The sequence below is a fragment of the Oncorhynchus nerka genome, linkage group LG2 (assembly GCF_034236695.1).
Source record: "Oncorhynchus nerka isolate Pitt River linkage group LG2, Oner_Uvic_2.0, whole genome shotgun sequence".
NCBI lineage: Eukaryota > Metazoa > Chordata > Actinopteri > Salmoniformes > Salmonidae > Oncorhynchus > Oncorhynchus nerka.
In genome coordinates, this window is record NC_088397.1 from 7902220 (window position 1) to 7921192 (window position 18973).

General features: G+C 48.4%; 1 protein-coding gene across 1 annotated transcript in view; it reads right to left on the minus strand.

Moving 5' to 3' along the window:
• Positions 1-18716, minus strand: part of LOC135572539 (vacuolar protein sorting-associated protein 8 homolog) — a 28625-nt gene extending 9909 nt beyond the window's left edge. Inside the window, exons 1-2 of the mRNA XM_065020667.1 lie at positions 18657-18716; positions 2250-2330 (exon numbers count right to left, since the gene is read on the minus strand). Coding sequence (XP_064876739.1) covers positions 2250-2330; positions 18657-18689 — 114 coding nt within the window. The 5' untranslated portion in view covers positions 18690-18716. The remainder of the gene's footprint in view (positions 1-2249; positions 2331-18656) is intronic.
• Positions 18717-18973: the final 257 nt, after the last annotated feature.

An 18973-nucleotide genomic window follows, 5' to 3' on the forward strand; every position in this document is an offset into this window, starting at 1 on the left:
AGAAGAGGAGGGAGGAGGAGGGAGGAGAGAAGAGGAGGAGGGGAGGGAGGAAAGGAGGAGGGAGGGAGGAGAGAAGAGAGGGAGGGGAGGAGGGAGGGAGAGGAGGGAGGAGAGGAGGGAGAGGAGAGGGAGGGAGAAGAGGAGGGAGGGAGGGAGGGAGAAGAGGAGGGGAGGGAAAAGAGGAGGGAGGGGAGGGAGGGAGGGAGGAGGAGGGAGAGGAGGGAGGGAGAAGAGAGAGGAGGGAGGGAGGAGAAGGGAGGAGAAGAGGAGGGAGGGGAGGGAGGGAGAAGAGGAGGGAGGGAGGGAGGGGAGGGAGAGGAGGAGGGAGGGGAGGGAGAGGGGAGGGAGGGAGGGGGAGAAGAGGAGGGAGGGGAGGGAGTGGAGGAGGGAGGGAGGGAGGGAGGGGAGGGGAGGGAGGGAGGAGAAGAGGAGGGAGGAGGAGGGAGAAGAGGGAGGGAGAAGAGGAGGGAGGGAGAAGAGGAGGGAGGGGAGGGAGGGAGAAGAGAGGGAAAAGAGGGGAGGGAGGGAGGGAGGGAGAAGAGAGGGAGGGAGGGAGGGAGAAGAGGAGGGAGGGAGGGAGAAGAGGGAGGGAGAAGAGGAGGGAGGGGAGGGAGGGAGAAGAGGAGGGAGGGGGGGAGGGAGGGAGGGAGGGAGGGAGGGGGAGGGAGGGAGAAGAGGGAGGAGGGAGGGAGAAGAGGGAGGGAGAAGGAGAGGGAGAAGAGGAGGGAGGGAGGGGAGGGAGGGAGAAGAGGGAGGGGGAGGGAGAAGAGGAGGGAGGGGAGGGAGGGAGGGAGGGAGGGAGGGAGGGAGGAGAAGAGGGAGGGAGGGAGGGAGAAGAGGGAGGGAGAAGGAGAGGGAGAAGAGGGAGGAGGGAGGGAGGGGAGGAGAAGAGGGAGGGGGAGGGAGAGGAGAAGGGGAGGGAGGGGAGGGAGGGAGGGAGGGAGGGAGGGGAGGGGAGGGAGGGAGAAGAGGAGGGAGGGAGGGAGAAGAGGGAGGGAGAAGGAGAGGGAGAAGAGGAGGGAGGGAGGGGAGGAGGGAGAAGAGGGAGGGGGGAGGGAGAAGAGAGGGAGGGAGGGAGGGAGGGGAGAAGAGGGGGGGGGAGGGAGGGAGAAGAGGAGGATAAGGAGAGGGAGAAGAGGAGGGATAAGGAGAGGGAGAAGAGGAGGGAGGGAGGGGAGGGAGGGAGAAGAGGAGGATAAGGAGAGGGATAAGGAGAGGGAGAAGAGGAGGGAGGGAGGGAGGGAGGGAGGGGAGGGAGGGGAGGGAGGGAGAAGAGGGAGGGAGGGGGGGAGGAGAGGACTGATAAGGAGAGGGGGGAGGAGAGGAGGGATAAGGAAAGGGGGGAGGAGAGGATGGATAAGGAGAGGAGGGAGGGAGGGAGGGAGGAAGGGAAGGAGGAAGGAGAGGAGGGATAGGAGAGGGGGAGGAGATGAGAGGAGGGATAAGGAGAGGGGGAGGAGAGGATTGATAAGGAGAGGGAGGGAGGGAGGGAGGGAGGGAGGGAGAGAGGGAGGGAGAGAGGGAGGGAGGGAGGGAGGGAGATATTTCCCCTGAACAGAACAGAAGGATGGTAGAGGAAGAGAGGAGAGGATGAGTGGAGGGAGGAGAGGAAGAGAGGAGAGGAGGAGGGGGATATTTCCATTGAACAGAACAGAAAACTCTCTGAACAGAACACTCTCTCTGCCTGCCTGCCTGTCTCTTTCTGCCTGCCTGTCTGTCTGTCTCCCTCTACCTGCCTGTCTCTCTCTCTCTGCCTGTTTCTCTACCTGCCTATCTGCCAGTCTCTCTGCCTGCCTGCCAGTCTCTCTGCCTGTTTCTCTACCTGCCTGTCTGCCAGTCTCTCTGCCTGCCTGCCAGTCTCTCTGCCTGCCTGCCAGTCTCTCTGCCTGCCTGCCAGTCTCTCTGCCTGCCTGCCAGTCTCTCTCTCTGCCTGCCTGCCAGTCTCTCTCTCTGCCTGCCTGTCTCTCTCTCTCTCTGCCTGCCTGTCTCTCTCTCTGCCTGCCTGTCTCTCTCTCTGCCTGCCTGTCTCTCTGCCTGCCTGTCTCTCTGTCTGCCTGTCTGCCTGTCTCTCTGCCTGCCTGTCTCTCTCCATCCTTATTCAAAGCCCAGTCAGCAATAGGAAGTATTGATGCTAGCTAATCCTTTAGTGTTTCCACTTACTGACGGTGACGTCTTCCACGTTTCAATTCAGAGAGAAACATAAAATGAGAGAGGAGAGGGAGAAACACAGAAAGGAGTAGCAGACCTACCCTGGAAGGTCCTCTGTAGAGACATCGTAGCTGGTCCCAGGACTGACTCTGCTGGGGGTCCAACGTTGTCTCAGCAAACACCTACAGCACATCAGCAGGTATCAGCCACAACACAACACATCAGCATGGATCAGCCACAACACAACAGCATGGATCAGCCACAACACAACACATCAGCATGGATCAGCCACAACACAACACATCAGCATGGATCAGCCACAACACACCAGCATGGATCAGCCACAACACAACACATCAGCATGGATCAGCCACAACACAACACATCAGCATGGATCAGCCACAACACAACACATCAGCATGGATCAGCCACAACACATCAGCATGGATCAGCCACAACACAACAGCATGGATCAGCCACAACACATCAGCATGGATCAGCAACAACACATCAGCAGGTATCAGCCACAACACACCACAACGCATCAGCATGGATCAGCCACAACACATCAGCATGGATCAGCTACAACACAACGCATCAGCATGGATCAGCCACAACACAACAGCATGGATCAGCCACAACACAACACAACACAACGCATCAGCATGGATCAGCCACAACACAACACAACACAACGCATCAGCATGGATCAGCCACAACACATCAGCATGGATCAGCCACAACACATCAGCATGGATCAGCCACAACACAACACATCAGCATGGATCAGCCACAACACAACACATCAGCATGGATCAGCCACACCACATCACATCAGCATGGATCAGCCACAACACATCACATCAGCATGGATCAGCCACAACACATCAGCATGAATCAGCCACAACACATCAGCATGGATCAGCCACAACACAACGCATCAGCATGGATCAGCCACAACACAACACATCAGCATGGATCAGCCACAACACAACACAACAGCATGGATCAGCCACAACACAACACATCAGCATGGATCAGCCACAACACATCAGCATGGATCAGCCACAACACATCAGCATGGATCAGCCACAACACAACGCATCAGCATGGATCAGCCACAACACAACGCATCAGCATGGATCAGCCACAACACATCAGCATGGATCAGCCACAACACATCAGCATGGATCAGCCACAACACAACAGCATGGATCAGCCACAACACATCAGCATGGATCAGCCACAACACAACAGCATGGATCAGCCACAACACATCAGCATGGATCAGCCACAACACATCAGCATGGATCAGCCACAACACATCAGCATGGATCAGCAACACAACACATCAGCATGGATCAGCCACAACACAACACATCAGCATGGATCAGCCACAACACAACACATCAGCATGGATCAGCCACAACACAACACATCAGCATGGATCAGCCACAACACAACACATCAGCATGGATCAGCCACAACACAACACATCAGCATGGATCAGCCACAACACAACACATCAGCATGGATCAGCCACAACACAACACATCAGCATGGATCAGCCACAACACAACACATCAGCATGGATCAGCCACAACACACCAGCATGGTTCAGCCACAACACATCACATCAGCATGGATCAGCCACAACACACCAGCATGGATCAGCCACAACACATCACATCAGCATGGATCAGCCACAACACACCAGCATGGTTCAGCCACAACACATCACATCAGCATGGATCAGCCACAACACACCAGCATGGTTCAGCCACAACACATCACATCAGCATGGATCAGCCACAACACAACACACCAGCATGGTTCAGCCACAACACACCAGCATGGTTCAGCCACAACACATCACATCAGCATGGATCAGCCACAACACACCAGCATGGATCAGCCACAACACAACACATCAGCATGGATCAGCCACAACACAACACATCAGCATGGATCAGCCACAACACAACACATCAGCATGGATCAGCCACAACACAACACATCAGCATGGATCAGCCACAACACATCACATCAGCATGGATCAGCCACAACACAACACATCAGCATGGATCAGCCACAACACACCAGCATGGATCAGCCACAACACAACACATCAGCATGGATCAGCCACAACACACCAGCATGGATCAGCCACAACACACCAGCATGGTTCAGCCACAACACATCACATCAGCATGGATCAGCCACAACACACCAGCATGGTTCAGCCACAACACATCACATCAGCATGGATCAGCCACAACACACCAGCATGGTTCAGCCACAACACATCACATCAGCATGGATCAGCCACAACACACCAGCATGGTTCAGCCACAACACATCACATCAGCATGGATCAGCCACAACACAACACATCAGCATGGATCAGCCACAACACACCAGCATGGTTCAGCCACAACACACCAGCATGGTTCAGCCACAACACATCACATCAGCATGGATCAGCCACAACACACCAGCATGGATCAGCCACAACACAACACATCAGCATGGATCAGCCACAACACAACACATCAGCATGGATCAGCCACAACACAACACATCAGCATGGATCAGCCACAACACATCACATCAGCATGGATCAGCCACAACACAACACATCAGCATGGATCAGCCACAACACACCAGCATGGATCAGCCACAACACAACACATCAGCATGGATCAGCCACAACACACCAGCATGGATCAGCCACAACACAACACAACAGCATGGATCAGCCACAACACAACACAACAGCATGGATCAGCCACAACACATCAGCATGGATCAGCCACAACACATCACATCAGCATGGATCAGCCACAACACATCAGCATGGATCAGCCACAACACAACACATCAGCATGGATCAGCCACAACACATCACATCAGCATGGATCAGCCACAACACAACAGCATGGATCAGCCACAACACATCAGCAGGGATCAGCCACAACACATCAGCATGGATCAGCCACAACACATCAGCATGGATCAGCCACAACACAACACAACAGCATGGATCAGCCACAACACAACAGCATGGATCAGCCACAACACATCACATCAGCATGGATCAGCCACAGACGTTGGTTGATTGGTTATACGGTTGATTTAAGGGTTGTGAAACGTATAAGAACAGGGTAGAGTTCAGCTCAGAGAATAACAGATGAATTATCCCCCACAGAATGAAATAAAACACTCATCTATTAAACGTCTTATATGGGGTATCTATAGGACACTAGCCTCATCTATAGGACACTATCCTCATCTCTAGGACACTATCCTCATCTCTAGGACACTATCCTCATCTCTAGGACACTATCCTCATCTCTAGGACACTATCCACATCTCTAGGACACTATCCACATCTCTAGGACACTATCCACATCTCTCATCTCTAGGACACTATCCTCATCTATAGGACACTATCCACATCTCTAGGACACTATCCACATCTCTAGGACACTATCCACATCTCTCATCTCTAGGACACTATCCTCATCTATAGGACACTATCCCCATCTCTAGGACACTATCCTCATCTCTAGGACACTATCCTCATCTCTAGGACACTATCCTCATCTCTAGGACACTATCCTCATCTCTAGGACACTATCCCCATCTCTAGGACACTATCCCCATCCCTCATCTCTAGGACACTATCCTCATCTCTAGGACACTATCCCCATCCCTCATCTCTAGGACACTATCCTCATCTCTAGGACACTATCCACATCTCTCATCTCTAGGACACTATCCTCATCTCTAGGACACTATCCTCATCTCTAGGACACTATCCACATCTCTAGGACACTATCCACATCTCCCATCTCTAGGACACTATCCTCATGTCTAGGACACTATCCTCATGTCTAGGACACTATCCCCGTCCCTCATCTCTAGTACACTATCCACATCTCCCATCTCTAGGACACTATCCTCATCTCTAGGACACTATCCCCATCCCTCATCTCTAGGACACTATCCTCATCTCTAGGACACTATCCACATCTCTAGGACACTATCCACATCTCTAGGACACTATCACATCTCTAGGACACTATCCACATCTCTAGGACACTATCCACATCTCTCTAGGACACTATCCACATCTCTCTAGGACACTATCCACATCTCTAGGACACTATCCACATCTCTCATCTCTAGGACACTATCCACATCTCTAGGACACTATCCACATCTCTAGGACACTATCCACATCTCTAGGACACTATCCTCATCTCTAGGACACTATCCACATCTCTAGAACACTATCCACATCTCTCATCTCTAGGACACTATCCACATCTCTCATCTCTAGGACACTATCCACATCTCTAGGACACTATCCACATCTCTAGGACACTATCCACATCTCTAGGACACTATCCACGTCTCTCATCTCTAGGACACTATCCACATCTCTAGGACACTATCCACATCTCTAGGACACTATCCACATCTCTAGGACACTATCCACATCTCTCATCTCTAGGACACTATCCACATCTCTAGGACACTATCCACATCTCTCATCTCTAGGACACTATCCACATCTCTAGGACACTATCCACATCTCTAGGACACTATCCACATCTCTAGGACACTATCCACATCTCTAGGACACTATCCACATCTCTCATCTCTAGGACACTATCCACATCTCTAGGACACTATCACATCTCTAGGACACTATCCACATCTCTAGGACACTATCCACATCTCTCTAGGACACTATCCACATCTCTAGGACACTATCCACATCTCTCATCTCTAGGACACTATCCACATCTCTAGGACACTATCCTCATCTCTAGGACACTATCCACATCTCTAGGACACTATCCACATCTCTCATCTCTAGGACACTATCCACATCTCTCATCTCTAGGACACTATCCACATCTCTCATCTCTAGGACACTATCCACATCTCTCATCTCTAGGACACTATCCACATCTCTAGGACACTATCCACATCTCTCATCTCTAGGACACTATCCACATCTCTAGGACACTATCCACATCTCTAGGACACTATCCACATCTCTAGGACACTATCCACATCTCTCATCTCTAGGACACTATCCACATCTCTCATCTCTAGGACACTATCCACATCTCTAGGACACTATCCACATCTCTCATCTCTAGGACACTATCCACATCTCTCATCTCTAGGACACTATCCACATCTCTCATCTCTAGGACACTATCCACATCTCTAGGACACTATCCACATCTCTCATCTCTAGGACACTATCCACATCTCTCATCTCTAGGACACTATCCACATCTCTAGGACACTATCCACAGGACACTATCCACATCTCTAGGACACTATCCACATCTCTAGGACACTATCCACATCTCTCATGTCTAGGACACTATCCTCATCTCTAGGACACTATCCTCATCTCTAGGACACTATCCTCATCTCTAGGACACTATCCTCATCTCTAGGACACTATCCACATCTCTAGGACACTATCCACATCTCTCATCTCTAGGACACTATCCACATCTCTCATCTCTAGGACACTATCCACATCTCTCATCTCTAGGACACTATCCTCATCCCTAGGACACTATCCTCATCTCTAGGACACTATCCTCATCTCTAGGACACTATCCCCATCTCTAGGACACTATCCCCATCCCTCATCTCTAGGACACTATCCTCATCTCTAGGACACTATCCCCATCCCTCATCTCTAGGACACTATCCTCATCTCTAGGACACTATCCACATCTCTCATCTCTAGGACACTATCCTCATCTCTAGGACACTATCCTCATCTCTAGGACACTATCCTCATCTCTAGGACACTATCCACATCTCTAGGACACTATCCACATCTCTAGGACACTATCCACATCTCCCATCTCTAGGACACTATCCTCATGTCTAGGACACTATCCTCATGTCTAGGACACCTTCCCCGTCCCTCATCTCTAGTACACTATCCACATCTCCCATCTCTAGGACACTATCCTCATCTCTAGGACACTATCCCCATCCCTCATCTCTAGGACACTATCCACATCTCTAGGACACTATCCACATCTCTAGGACACTATCACATCTCTAGGACACTATCCACATCTCTAGGACACTATCCACATCTCTCTAGGACACTATCCACATCTCTAGGACACTATCCACATCTCTCATCTCTAGGACACTATCCACATCTCTAGGACACTATCCTCATCTCTAGGACACTATCCACATCTCTAGGACACTATCCACATCTCTCATCTCTAGGACACTATCCACATCTCTCATCTCTAGGACACTATCCACATCTCTCATCTCTAGGACACTATCCACATCTCTCATCTCTAGGACACTATCCACATCTCTAGGACACTATCCACATCTCTAGGACACTATCCACATCTCTCATCTCTAGGACACTATCCACATCTCTAGGACACTATCCACATTTCTAGGACACTATCCACATCTCTAGGACACTATCCACATCTCTCATATCTAGGACACTATCCACATCTCTAGGACACTATCCACATCTCTCATCTCTAGGACACTATCTTCATCTCTAGGACACTATCCACATCTCTCATCTCTAGGACACTATCCACATCTCTCATCTCTAGGACACTATCCACATCTCTAGGACACTATCCACATCTCTCATCTCTAGGACACTATCCACATCTCTCATCTCTAGGACACTATCCACATCTCTAGGACACTATCCACATCTCTAGGACACTATCCACAGGACACTATCCACATCTCTAGGACACTATCCACATCTCTAGGACACTATCCACATCTCTCATCTCTATGACACTATCCTCATCTCTAGGACACTATCCTCATCTCTAGGACACTATCCTCATCTCTAGGACACTATCCACATCTCTAGGACACTATCCACATCTCTCATCTCTAGGACACTATCCACATCTCTCATCTCTAGGACACTATCCACATCTCTCATCTCTAGGACACTATCCACATCTCTCATCTCTAGGACACTATCCACATCTCTAGGACACTATCCACATCTCTCATCTCTAGGACACTATCCACATCTCTCATCTCTAGGACACTATCCACATCTCTAGGACACTATCCACAGGACACTATCCACATCTCTAGGACACTATCCACATCTCTAGGACACTATCCACATCTCTCATCTCTAGGACACTATCCTCATCTCTAGGACACTATCCTCATCTCTAGGACACTATCCACATCTCTAGGACACTATCCACATCTCTCATCTCTAGGACACTATCCACATCTCTCATCTCTAGGACACTATCCACATCTCTCATCTCTAGGACACTATCCTCATCCCTAGGACACTATCCTCATCTCTAGGACACTATCCTCATCTCTAGGACACTATCCTCATCTCTAGGACACTATCCACATCTCTAGGACACTATCCACATCTCTAGGACACTATCCCCATCTCTAGGACACTATCCCCATCCCTCATCTCTAGGACACTATCCTCATCTCTAGGACACTATCCCCATCCCTCATCTCTAGGACACTATCCTCATCTCTAGGACACTATCCACATCTCTCATCTCTAGGACACTATCCTCATCTCTAGGACACTATCCACATCTCTAGGACACTATCCACATCTCTAGGACACTATCCACATCTCCCATCTTAGGGACACTATCCTCATGTCTAGGACACTATCCTCATGTCTAGGACACTATCCCCGTCCCTCATCTCTAGTACACTATCCACATCTCCCATCTCTAGGACACTATCCTCATCTCTAGGACACTATCCCCATCCCTCATCTCTAGGACACTATCCACATCTCTAGGACACTATCCACATCTCTAGGACACTATCCACATCTCTAGGACACTATCCACATCTCTCTAGGACACTATCCACATCTCTAGGACACTATCCACATCTCTCATCTCTAGGACACTATCCACATCTCTAGGACACTATCCTCATCTCTAGGACACTATCCACATCTCTAGGACACTATCCACATCTCTCATCTCTAGGACACTATCCACATCTCTCATCTCTAGGACACTATCCACATCTCTCATCTCTAGGACACTATCCACATCTCTAGGACACTATCCACATCTCTAGGACACTATCCACATCTCTAGGACACTATCCACATCTCTAGGACACTATCCACATCTCTCATCTCTAGGACACTATCCACATCTCTAGGACACTATCCACATCTCTAGGACACTATCCACATCTCTCATCTCTAGGACACTATCTTCATCTCTAGGACACTATCCACATCTCTAGGACACTATCCACATCTCTCATCTCTAGGACACTATCCACATCTCTCATCTCTAGGACACTATCCACATCTCTAGGACACTATCCACATCTCTCATCTCTAGGACACTATCCACATCTCTCATCTCTAGGACACTATCCACATCTCTAGGACACTATCCACAGGACACTATCCACATCTCTAGGACACTATCCACATCTCTAGGACACTATCCACATCTCTCATCTCTAGGACACTATCCTCATCTCTAGGACACTATCCTCATCTCTAGGACACTATCCACATCTCTAGGACACTATCCACATCTCTCATCTCTAGGACACTATCCACATCTCTCATCTCTAGGACACTATCCACATCTCTCATCTCTAGGACACTATCCTCATCCCTAGGACACTATCCTCATCTCTAGGACACTATCCACATCTCTCATCTCTAGGACACTATCCTCATCTCTAGGACACTATCCTCATCTCTAGGACACTATCCACATCTCTAGGACACTATCCCCATCTCTAGGACACTATCCCCATCCCTCATCTCTAGGACACTATCCTCATCTCTAGGACACTATCCCCATCCCTCATCTCTAGGACACTATCCTCATCTCTAGGACACTATCCACATCTCTCATCTCTAGGACACTATCCTCATCTCTAGGACACTATCCACATCTCTAGGACACTATCCACATCTCTAGGACACTATCCACATCTCCCATCTCTAGGACACTATCCTCATGTCTAGGACACTATCCTCATGTCTAGGACACTATCCCCGTCCCTCATCTCTAGTACACTATCCACATCCCTCATCTTTAGGACACTATCCACATCTCTAGGACACTATCACATCTCTAGGACACTATCCACATCTCTAGGACACTATCCACATCTCTCTAGGACACTATCCACATCTCTAGGACACTATCCACATCTCTCATCTCTAGGACACTATCCACATCTCTAGGACACTATCCTCATCTCTAGGACACTATCCACATCTCTAGGACACTATCCACATCTCTAGGACACTATCCACATCTCTAGGACACTATCCACATCTCTCATCTCTAGGACACTATCCACATCTCTAGGACACTATCCACATCTCTCATCTCTAGGACACTATCCTCATCTCTAGGACACTATCCACATCTCTAGGACACTATCCACATCTCTAGGACACTATCCACATCTCTCATCTCTAGGACACTATCCACATCTCTCATCTCTAGGACACTATCCACATCTCTAGGACACTATCCACATCTCTAGGACACTATCCACAGGACACTATCCACATCTCTAGGACACTAATCCACATCTCTAGGACACTATCCACATCTCTAGGACACTATCCACATCTCTCATCTCTAGGACACTATCCTCATCTCTAGGACACTATCCTCATCTCTAGGACACTATCCACATCTCTAGGACACTATCCACATCTCTCATCTCTAGGACACTATCCACATCTCTCATCTCTAGGACACTATCCACATCTCTAGGACACTATCCTCATCCCTAGGACACTATCCTCATCTCTAGGACACTATCCACATCTCTAGGACACTATCCACATCTCTCATCTCCAGGACACTATCCACATCTATAGGACACTATCCACATCCCTCATCTCCAGGACACTATCCCCGTTCCTCATCTCCAGGACACTATCCGAAACTCTCATCTCTAGGACACTATCCTCATCTCTAGGACACTATCCCCGTTCCTCATCTCTAGGACACTATCCACATCTCTAGGACACTATCCACATCTCTAGGACACTATTCCCGTTCCTCATCTCTAGGACACTATCCTCATCTCTAGGACACTATCCACATCTCCAGGACACTATCCACATCTCCAGGACACTATCCACCAGGACACTATCCACATCTCCAGGACACTATCCACATCTCTCATCTCTAGGACACTATAGTAGCTCCAAAGACCTCCACTGTTGACAGGCTTCAATTAACAGAAAAATAACAGAATAAAACAATCATTGTTTCCACTCTGATGATTTGGATCTTTTTAATAACTGTAAAATGCCAGCGCCTGAGGAAAAACCCATCAAACGTGACCTGCATGAAGATTGGCTGAACGGCAACGAGGAACAAGAGAAAGATAATCTGTTTTGAAAAGTCAGAGTTATTTAAGATAAATGCAGGGTAGAAGTGACATTTACAACATTGACTGGAGGCTAAACAGGTGTGTGTGTGTGTGTTGTCTGATTGGTGAGATGACATTTTCAAACGCTGACAAAGAGAGATAGAGAGATGTGAGGGATTCTGGGACGGTGAACAGCAAAGCACTGATAGTGTGATGGATCAGAACGTGTTAATTCCCCTTGACTTCGTCTACATCTTGTTGTGTTACAGCCTGAATTCAAAACAGATTACATTGATTTGTTTTCTCTCACCCATCTACACACAATACCCCATGAATTATTATTATTTTTGTGTTCACACCTGGGTCAATACTTTGTAAAAGCACCTTTGGGGGCGATTGCAGCCGAGTCGGTCTTGGGGATGTCTGGATCAGCTTTGAGTCGTCTTGGGGATGTCTGGATCAGCTTTGAGTCGTCTTGGGGATGTCTGGATCAGCTTTCAGTCGTCTTGGGGATGTCTGGATCAGCTTTGAGTCGTCTTGGGGATGTCTGGATCAGCTTTGAGTCGTCTTGGGGATGTCTGGATCAGCTTTGAGTCGTCTTGGGGATGTCTGGATCAGCTTTGAGTCGTCTTGGGGATGTCTGGATCAGCTTTGAGTCGTCTTGGGGATGTCTGGATCAGCTTTGAGTCGTCTTGGGGATGTCTGGATCAGCTTTGAGTCGTCTTGGGGATGTCTGGATCAGCTTTGAGTCGTCTTGGGGATGTCTGGATCAACTTGGAGTCGTCTTGGGGATGTCTGGATCAGCTTTGAGTCGTCTTGGGGATGTCTGGATCAGCTTGGAGTCGTCTTGGGGATGTCTGGATCAGCTTTGAGCCGTCTTGGGGATGTCTGGATCAGCTTTGTACATCTGGATTTGGGGATTTCCTCAAGCTCTGTTAAGTTAGATGGAAAGCGGCAGTAAACAGCAATCTTCAAGTCTTTCCACAAGTTTTCAATGGGATTCAAGTCTGGGCTTTGGCCTGGCCACTCAATGACGCATTCTAGTTCTGAAGCCATTCCAGCGTTGCTTTGGCTGTATGTTTGGGGTCATTGTCCTGTTGGAACGTAAATCTTCACCCCAGTCTAAGGTTGTTTGCACTCTGAAGCAGGTTTTCATCAAGGATGTGCTTGTATTTGTTCCCCTCTATCCTTACCAGTCTCCCAGTCCCTGCAGCTGAAAAGCATCCCCATAGTATGATGCTGCCACCACCATGCTTCACGGTAGGGATGGTGTTAGACAGGTGATGAGCTGTGCCTGGTTCTCTCCAGACATAGCACTTTGCATTCAGGCCAAATAGTTACATTTCAGTCTGATCAGAGCACAGGATATTTTGCCTTATGCTCCGTCTTTCACAGGACTTCTTTTTGCAAACACCAGATGTGATGTCATGTGTCTTATTCTCAGGAGTGGCTTCCGTCTGGCCACTCTCCCATAAAGCCCAGATTGGTGAAGTTCTGTAGAGACTGGTTCTCCCAACTCAGCCATTGGGGTTTTTGGTCAACTCCCTGACCAAGGTCCTTCTTGCCTGGTTTCTCAGTTTGGTCGGACGGCCAGCTCTTGGCAGTCTGGTGTTAGTTCCATATTTGTTAAATTTCCCAACAATGGAGACCACTGTGCTCTTGGAAACTTTCAACACCCTAGAAATGGTGTTATACCCTTCCACAGATACACTACATGATCAAAAGTATGCTCATCAAACATCTCATTCCAAAATCATGGGCATTAATGTGGAGTTGGTACCCCCCACTGCTGCTAAAAAAGCCTCCACTCCTCTGGGAAGACTTTCCACTAGATATTGGAACATTGCTGAGGAGGACTTGCTTCCATTCAGCCACAAGAGTATTATTGAAGTCGGGCACTGATGTTGGGTGATTAGGCCTGGCTCGCAGCTCGGTGTTCCAATTCATCCTAAAGGTGTTCGATGGGGTTGAGGTCAGGGCTCTGTGCAGGCCAGTCACGTTCTTCCACACCGATTGTGTCAAACAGTTTCTATATGGACCTTGCTTTGTGCACAGGGCCACAGAAATCCATTTCATGAAGCTCCTGGCGAACAGTTCTTGTGCTGATTTTTCTTCCAGAGGCAGTTTGGAACTCGGGAGCCAGTGTTGCAACCGTGGACAGACGATTTTTAGGCACAACCTGCTTCAGCTTGTGTGGCCTACCATTTCGCAGCTGAACGGTTGTTGCTCCTAGACATTTCCACTTCACAATAACAGCACTTACAGTTGACCGGGGCAGCTCTAGGTGGGGAGAAATTTGACGAACTGACTTGTTGGAAAGGTGGCATCCTATGACGGTGCCACGTTGAAAGTCACTGAGCTCTTCAGTAAGGCCATTCTACTGCCACTGTTTGTCTATGGAGATTGCATGGCTGTATGGAGATTGCATGGCTGTATGGAGATTGCATGGCTGTATGGAGATTGCATGGCTGTGCGCTCGATTTTATACACCTGTCAGCAACGGGTGTGGCTGAACTGGCCAAATCCACTCATTTGAAGGGGTGTCCACATACTGCTGTCTATATAGTGTATCTGATTCCTCACACTTCTATCCGTGAGATCGAGGGACAGTTTCTCCAGTTCCTCTGACTTCATGGTATAGTTCCTGCTCTGACATGCACTGTCAACTGTGGGACCTTATATAGAGACAGGTGTGTTTCTTTCTAAATCATGTCCAAACAATTGTATTGGTCACAGGTGGATTCCAATCGAGGATGATCAAAGGAAATTGGATCCACCTGAGCTCAATTTGGAGTTTCATAACAAAGGATTGAACACTAATATGTAAATGAGATATTTCTGTATTGCATTTTCCACAAATGAGCTAAAATGTCTGTCATCCATTTTGAATTCAGGCTGTAACTACATCATGTGGAATAAGTCAAGGGGTGTGAAACATTCTGAAGGCGCTGGATTTCTCTGTGGTTGTGTGTGTTAATACTCTATTTTCTGTTGTATGTCATAGTTATAGTGAATGAGTGTGTGTAGGCTTGTTTGTGTATGGTGTGTGTGTGTGTTGTGTGTGTGTGTGTGTGTGTGTGTGTGTGTGTGTGTGTGTGTGTGTGTGTGTGTGTGGTGTGTGTGTGTGTGTGTGTGTGTGTGTGTGTGTATGGTGTGTGTGTATGGTGTGTGTGTGTGTGTATGGTGTGTGTGTGTATGTATGGTGTGTGTGGTGTATGGTGTGTGTGGTGTATGGTGTGTGTGGTGTATGGTGTGTGTGTGTATGGTGTGTGTACGGTGTGTGGTGTGTATGGGTGTGTGTGTGTGTGTGTGTGTGTGTGTATGGTGTGTGTGTGTATGGTGTGTCTGGTGTATGTATGTGTGTATGGTGTGTGTATGGTGTGTGTGTGTATGGTGTGTGTGTGTATGGTGTGTGTGTGAGGTGTGTATGGTGTATGTATGTATGGGTGTGTGTGTATGTGTGTGTGTGTGTGTGTGTGTGTGTGTGTGTATGGTGTGTCTGGTGTATGTGTGTATGGTGTGTGTGTGTATGGTGTGTGTAGGCTTGTTTGTGTATGGTGTGTGTGTGTGTGTGTGTTGTGTGTGTGTGGTGTGTGTGTGTATGGTGTGTGTGTGTGGTGTGTGTACGGTGTGTGTGTACGGTGTGTGTGTGTACGTGTGTGTGTGTACGGTGTGTGTGTGTGTATGGTGTGTACGGTGTGTGTGTGTGTGGTGTGTGTGTGTGTGTGTATGGTGTGTGTGTGTGTATGGTGTGTGTGTGTGATGTGTGTGTGTGTATGGTGTGTGTGTGTGTGTGTATGGTGTGTCTGGTGTATGTATGTATGTATGTATGTATGGTGTGTGTGTGTGGTGTGTGTGTGTGTGTATGGTGTGTGTGAGGTGTGTATGGTGTATGTATGTATGGTGTGTGTGTATGGTGTGTGTGTGTGTATGGTGTGTGTGTGTGTGTCTGGTGTATGTGTGTAGGCTTGTTTGTGTATGGTGTGTGTGTGTGGTGTGTATGTGTGTGTGTGTGTGTGTATGGTGTGTGTGTGTGTACGGTGTGTGTGTGTATGGTGTGTGCGTGTGGTGTGTGCGTGTGTATGTGTGTGTATGGTGTGTGTGTGTATGGTGTGTGTGTGTATGGTGTGTGTGTGTGTATGGTGTGTGTGTGAGGTGTGTCTGGTGTATGTATGTATGGTGTGTGTGTGTGTATGGTGTGTGTGTGAGGTGTGTATGGTGTATGTATGGTGTGTGTATGGTGTGTGTGAGGTTAGGGTCTTCCTGTGGTGGTTGCTTGATTAAAATGAGTCATGGTGGATTAACAGGTTATGACAGACAGCCTACTGGACATCACCGTCATAGTAACAACCCGGCACCACAGACAGCCTGCTGGACGTCATAGTAACAACCAGGCACCACAGACAGCCTGCTGGACGTCATAGTAACAACCAGGCACCACAGACAGCCTGCTGGACGTCATAGTAACAACCAGGCACCACAGACAGCCTGCTGGACGTCATAGTAACAACCAGGAACCACAGACAGCCTGCTGGACGTCATAGTAACAACCAGGCACCACAGACAGCCTGCTGGACGTCATAATAACAACCAGGCACCACAGACAGCCTGCTGGACGTCATAGTTACAACCAGGCACCACAGACAGCCTGCTGGACGTCATAGTAACAACCAGGCACCACAGACAGCCTGCTGGACGTCATAATAACAACCAGGCACCACAGACAGCCTGTTGGACGTCATAGTAACAACCAGGCACCACAGACAGCCTGCTGGACGTCATAGTAACAACCCGGCACCACAGACAGCCTGCTGGACGTCATAGTAACAACCAGACACCACAGACAGCCTGCTGGACGTCATAGTAACAACCAGGCACCACAGACAGCCTGTTGGACGTCACCGTCATAGTAACAACCAGGCACCACAGACAGCCTGCTGGACGTCATAGTAACAACCCGGCACCACAGACAGCCTACGTACCAAATGGATACTCCAGATTACCTATAGAGTGCAGTAGGTTTGTAGTGCACTACGTAGGGAACATTGTCGATTTGGGACACAGACAGAGTCAATAACATCCAGCTATCTAGTGTCACATAACAGTCATCTTCACAAGGCCACTACAGTCTGGACAACAGAGGTAAAATAACTAACAGATAAACAGTGAGAGAATTCAAGTGAGAGGGGAAGCATAGGAGAGCGAGAGAGGGAGAGAGAGGGAGAGAGAGAGAGACAAGTGATTGAGTGTTTCCAGAACCTTCATTAAACTTAGCCGCTCAGAGAGAGAGAGAGAGGGAGAGAGAGAGGGAGAGAGAGAGGGAGAGAGAGAGAAAGAGGGAGAGAAAGAGGGAGAGAAAGAGGGAGAGAAAGAGGGAGAGAGAGAGGGAGAGAAAGAGGGAGAGAAAGAGACAAGTGATTGAGTGTTTCCAGAACCTTCATTAAACTTAGCCGCTCAGAGAGAGAGAGAGTGTTTCCAGAACCTTCATTAAACTCAGCCGCTCAGTGTTTGGATATTTATTTACTAGACAACTAATTTGAATAAACCAATTACACGCCATTCAGATGGCAGAATGGTCTGCTACAGTCAGACACATAGCTAGCTGGAGAAAACACCAACAAAACTAATCACTGTTCTTTATATTCTCCTGGGGGGGAAGGGCTGTTGATATAGACTAAGTAGGTGAAAGACAGAAATAGAGGAGGAGAGAGAGACTAAGAGAAAGAGCAGGAGGGGGAGAGAGAGAAAGGAGAGAGTAAGCGAGAGAGGAGAGAGAGAAAGGAGAGAGTAAGCGAGAGAGGAGAGAGAGAAAGACAAGAGATTTTTGTAGTTTATTTCACTTTTGTTTATTATCTACTTCACTTGCTACAGGCAATGTAAACATGTTTCCCATGACAATAAAACCCTTAAATTGAATTTAAATTGAGAGAAACAGACAGAGAGAGAGAAAGAGAGAGAGAGAGAGAGAGATCGAGAGAGAGAGAGAGAGAGAGAGAGAGAGAGAGAGCGTAAGACAGACAGATGGGCTGGCTGGATGCTACCTATGAGAGGTTACCCACAACAGTCCTTACCTTTTTCCCATCATCCCCTGCTTCCCTGGACATCACGTTGGTCTAAAACAACAAGAGAGGTGACCATCAGAAAACAGAATGAAGTGACAGACAGATGGAGAGAGGAAGGGAGCTCTGTGTGTCGCTTCTCTAAAGGTTATCTAGCAGGACAGTTGTCTAGTTGTGTGTTAATTCTCTAAAGGTTATCTAGCAGGACAGTTGTCTAGTTGTGTGTTGCTGCTCTAAAGGTTATCTAGCAGGACAGTTGTCTGGTTGTGTGTTGCTTCTCTAAAGGTTATCTAGCAGGACAGTTGTCTAGTTGTGTGTTGCTTCTCTAA